Consider the following 5,140-nt stretch of genomic DNA (forward strand, 5'->3'; position numbering starts at 1 on the left):
TTATTTTATTTTATGTTATTGTATAAGAGAATCATAATGAGGAGGGAGATGGTAATTTAAGACAATCAAGAAGAAGGAAGAGACACTCAAGGCCACAACCATCAGGTCAGAGAATTATTCCTCCCAGGGACAATGAGGCCCCAACAGTGATTGTGCCTGTACATGAGGGTAATGCTGATGGAGTTGATAAGGGTGGAGAAAATGAGTTCCAGTACGAGTCTGAGGATCTTCACAGTTTACCTGAATCAGATGATGAAAACGGGGTTCCGATATTTCCACAACACAATCCTCAAGCACGCTTTGGCCAAGTTAGACTCGAGCTGGGCATGGAGTTTGCAACGATGCAAGAGTTCAAGGATGCTGTTAAGAAGTTTAACATTCAAATTGGGAGGAAAGTGTTCTTTTTAAAGGTGGAGCCTTTAAGATGCAGAGTAATTTGTTATAATCAAGACTGTCCGTGGGAGGTGTACTGTTCAAGGAGAAATTTTCCACCAAGTTTTCAAATCAAGACGCTAGTTGACGAGCACATATGTCCAAGGAGTAACAAATCTAGATCAGTAACATGTAAATGGGTGGCTGGAGAATTAGTTAACAAGCTTAGAATTTCTCCTAATTTGATACAAAGGGAGGCAGAATAGTGGTTCAAGGTAGAATATGACATAAGTGTAGGTGAGCGAATGGTGTATAGGGCAATGGAGATGGCAAAGGACATCATTGAGGGGACGGAGAAGGAACATTATGGGAAGCTACACAATTATTTATCAGAGCTGCTTAAGGCTAATCTTGGTTCTACATGTACTATGAGCACACATCCACAGCCAGAGGGTTTGCCTAAGTTCAGAAGTTTATATATATATGCTTAGAGGCATGTAAGAGAGGATTTAAATATGGTTGTAAGCCTTTTATTTGCCTTGATGGAATCTTTCTTAAGGGGTATTTTGGGGGTCAACTACTCACAGTTGTAGGACAAGACGCGAATAATCATCTATTTCCTATAGCATATACTGTGGTTAATGCTGAAACAAAGAAAAATTGGAAATGGTTCTTGCATTTACTTTATGAAGATATCAGGGATTACAAGGAATTTGGGTGGAACTTCATGAATGACGAGCAAAAGGTAATTTATAAATCTTGTCCAACTTACTTATTTGTATTTATGCACTTATGTTGTACTGTTGAATGTTGTACTATTGAATGTTGGGTTTTCGCCATGTGGTTTAGGGACTGGTTCCAGCACTCCAAGAAGTCATGCCAAGAGTTTCACATAGATTTTGTGTGATGCACATGTGGCAGAACTTGAACAAGAGATGGAAGGACAAAGAGTTAAAAGGAGCTCTGTGGCAGTGTGCTCGGGCAATGACAGACTTGAAATTCAAGAATGCAATGACATATGTCAAGCGGATCAATGTAGGAGCTTGGGAGTACCTGTCAAGTTATGAACAATCATCATGGTCGAAATCAGGATTTTCTGAATGGCCTAAAGTGGATAATGTTACCAACAACAATGCTGAATCATTTAATGCAACAATAGTGGGCATAAGGGGAAAAAGTATCCTAACAATGCTAGAAGAGATGAGGTTCTACATCATGAGGGTTATGGCACAGCACAAAGATACTTTATCATCATACACAGGAAAGCTGGCACCTATTTAGATGAGTAGGCTGAAAAAGGAGAAAAAAGAGGGTAATTACTGGGAGGCCCAGTAGGTTGGGGACGATGAGCATAACATATTTGAGGTGAGGAGTCATGGACACAGGGTTACTGTTAACACTCTTGAAAGAACATGTACCTACAAAAAGTGGCAACTGACTGAATTGTCCTGTTGTCATGGAGTGGCTGCTATCCAAAGGAAGAATCACCGGCCTGAAGACTATGTGCATCACTGGTTGTGTATGGAGCACTACAACAGGGCATATCAGTTCCACATTAACTCTGTACCTAGTGAAGAGTATTGGGTTGACTATGAAGGTTATCCTTGTCTACCTCCTCCATACAAAAGACCAATCGGAAGACCTACAAAAAAGAGGGCACATCATGAATTTGAGCGTCAGGGTAATAGCCAATACAAAATGCCGCGAAAGTATGGTCAAACTACTTGTAATTGGTGCAAAAAGGTAAACACCTCACTTGATATTAACCCATTGGTTTTGTAATCTAAATCAGTGTATACATGACTTGTTACATTTGTATTCTAAATGTCTACTAACCTGTTGTATATGCTGCAGCAAGGACACAATGCAAGGACATGTGAAGAGAAGAAAAAAAGTCTTAAGGGACAAACTAGTGAAGCAGCCGAAACTGCATTTGGATCAGCAAATTGACAAGAAGATGCTGCTGATCTATCATATAGAGAGCAAGAAATGTACTATGAGGAGACTCTTGAGGCAGCAGATGAACAACAAGTTACACAAGGGCACCCCCAATTTCAAATTGATAATGAGGTTAGCTTCATAGTTACACATTTGTACTTGTTTTTTCTGCAACATACACAGACTTCTGGAATTTGTGTTTTGATTTTGTAGCAAGCCCAAGGGTTAGAATCAAACCCTGCAACAGCATCTGATTCAACCACTGCTATCAACAAGTCAGCTCCACCAAAGGTTGCTGGTGCTGTAGCTGCTGCTCCAAGATTCGTGAGGAGGGGTGCATCTAGTGCTAGGGCAAAGATCCCCATTATGAGATCACCATGCACTATTGCACCAGCACATGATCCAATTAGGCCACCACAGGTCAAGCCTAGTGTGGCTGCTGCTCCTACTGCAAGGGCTACCTCAGTAAGGCCCAATGTACCTTTTAGACCACCACAGGTTAGGCCCAATGTGGCTGGAAGGCCCAATATTCCTGTGAAGCCCAATACTTCAGCCCAAGTGCATGTGCCAAATTCTAGCTCCAGTGCTCCCTCATTGGTTTCTCACCAAGCAATGAATGCAGCAAGCAAAGATACCACAAAGAGATTCATGAAATTCATGCCCACACCTGCACCTTCAAAACCTTCACAAAAACCAAAGAAGAAGCCATGATGAATGTGTTGTTATATGGTCTTTTGACATTGTAGAACTTATTTAGGAAACCTTTGTTTTGAGTGTTAATGAGTTTTTTGGCTAACTTGTTTAAGTTGTTTTCAGAGTTATTGAACTAAGTTGTGTTTGACTCTGTTTAGTACTTTTATTTTTTAGAGTTATTGAACTCTGTTGACTTGTTTAATTTCTTTTTAGAGTTATTGTCACTTGATCACAGGTTATGCTTGAATTACAGGCAATGTTTATTTACTTTTTGGGGATTGCTATAAATGTTATGTAACCTGTTATGGTCAATGTGATCAGATATAGTACATTTAAATGTTAATTACCAAGTTTGTACTACAAGTATTCTATTTGGTTTTACTACACTTTGCAAAACACAACACATATCAGGTTCTCATCAAATTTATAGTCCAATAATTTGGTACACTCTTAATACACATCAGGTTCCATGAAAATACAATCCAAGAGTTGTGATTCCCTATTTCAACCAAATTTGGCACATTCACAGTTATCAAAATACACACTAATTATTCACATTTACTCTTCATCCACTATTTAACATTATTCCAACTCAATTCTTAAACAGAGCAAAGAAATTAATGAAGACACCAATTGCAACCCCAATGCACATCATGATTAGAAGAATTTCAATCCTCCTCAATTTCTCCTTCAATTATTTTCTAAGAACAGGTAGCACCATGGGGTCAATGTCCTTATACTGCACTGATTCAGACAGCTTCCTGGTGCTCTTCTGTTTGAGTTTTTCACCTGAAGATAGCCTGGTTTGTTGTTCCAAGAACATTCCTCCTCTTCAACCATGTCTTGCTCTTCCAATTCATCAATCCATTGAAAATATTTGCAATCCTGGTTTTTATTTTGTCAATAACAAAAATTGAAAACCCATGAAGAACAGATCAATCATAACGTGTGAAACACATATTAAAACAGGAATAATAACAAAGACCCATTAAAGGGCAAAACCCAGTCATGCTTACCTTCCATAGTGGGCACCGAAAGAACCACCTCCCTGGGTTAGCATTCATCTTCGATCTCAGAGCAACAACAGCAAGAGAACAGCGACACATACCGTCGTACTGCTTCATACCAAAGTCTTCGCACCTATCGTTGCCGCCTTCTACCATTGATGCAGACCTTCGCTTCATACCTGCTGCATCCATGGTTGAACGGCTCTTCAGATGCATCACGTTCTCATTTTGCAATTGGGGATTAGGGTTAATGAATTGGAAAATTGGGAAACGGGTCTAGCTAAGCTCTCTATTTGCCACACAAGCTTTTCCGTTTGCCACATAACACACTTCCATCAACGGAAAAAGTATCACTTGCCGGACGGGCATTTGATGCACGTTTTTAAATTATCCAACGATATTTTTATCGATAATAAAATTGAGGGACATTATTGTCAGCGTTTACAAAATTTGGGGATATAATTGGTGGTTAACCCTTTATTTTAATAAGAGCAATGCTAGGGAACCAAAAGGGTATTAGCCAAAAACCAGCTAAATACCTTTGGGTGAATTCAAAATCTCTACGAGTTAATATATATAGATGTTTCTTCTGTTAAGTATTAGAATGTTTCTTTTTCATACTAAATGGATGTTCTTTTATATTTAATTATTTTTACTAAAATATAATTGGATGTTTCTTTTATTAAGTATTAGGATTTTTTTCTTATTAAATGAATGTTTTTTATAATTAATACTGACAAATAGCAATTTTTCATAAAGTCGAAGCTCAATTTACACCCGAAAGACCGCATGTTGGCTTTCTCCCTAGTCCAGGTCTAGGCCATGTCACACCCTTCTTTGAGCTAGCAAAGATCCTTGTGACCAACCATGGCTTCCACGACACATTCCTCAACATCACCACCGAAATTTCTTCAGCTCAAAACAGTCTTCTTCACTCACCAAACCTTCCACCCCATTTCGACATTGTTGACCTCCCAACCATTAATATATCCAACTTGGTCAATAGCGAAATTCCGGGCGTAACCCACCTTTGTATAAACACAAATGAAAGTTTAAAATGTCTGAACAAAGTACTAAAACAATTACCAAACAAGCCACAAGCGCTTATCATAGACATATTTTGTACGCAA

General features: G+C 38.9%; 1 protein-coding gene across 1 annotated transcript; it reads left to right on the forward strand.

Moving 5' to 3' along the window:
• Positions 1–692: 692 nt before the first annotated feature.
• LOC110278755 (uncharacterized) lies at positions 693–2,322 on the forward strand. The gene is made up of 5 exons (XM_021136999.1): positions 693–843; positions 960–1,117; positions 1,222–1,577; positions 1,758–2,115; positions 2,227–2,322. The coding sequence occupies exons 1-5, from the start codon at positions 693–695 to the stop codon at positions 2,320–2,322; spliced, it is 1,119 nt and encodes a 372-aa protein (XP_020992658.1).
• Positions 2,323–5,140: the final 2,818 nt, after the last annotated feature.

This window comes from Arachis duranensis, chromosome 3 (assembly GCF_000817695.3).
Source record: "Arachis duranensis cultivar V14167 chromosome 3, aradu.V14167.gnm2.J7QH, whole genome shotgun sequence".
Taxonomy (NCBI): domain Eukaryota; kingdom Viridiplantae; phylum Streptophyta; class Magnoliopsida; order Fabales; family Fabaceae; genus Arachis; species Arachis duranensis.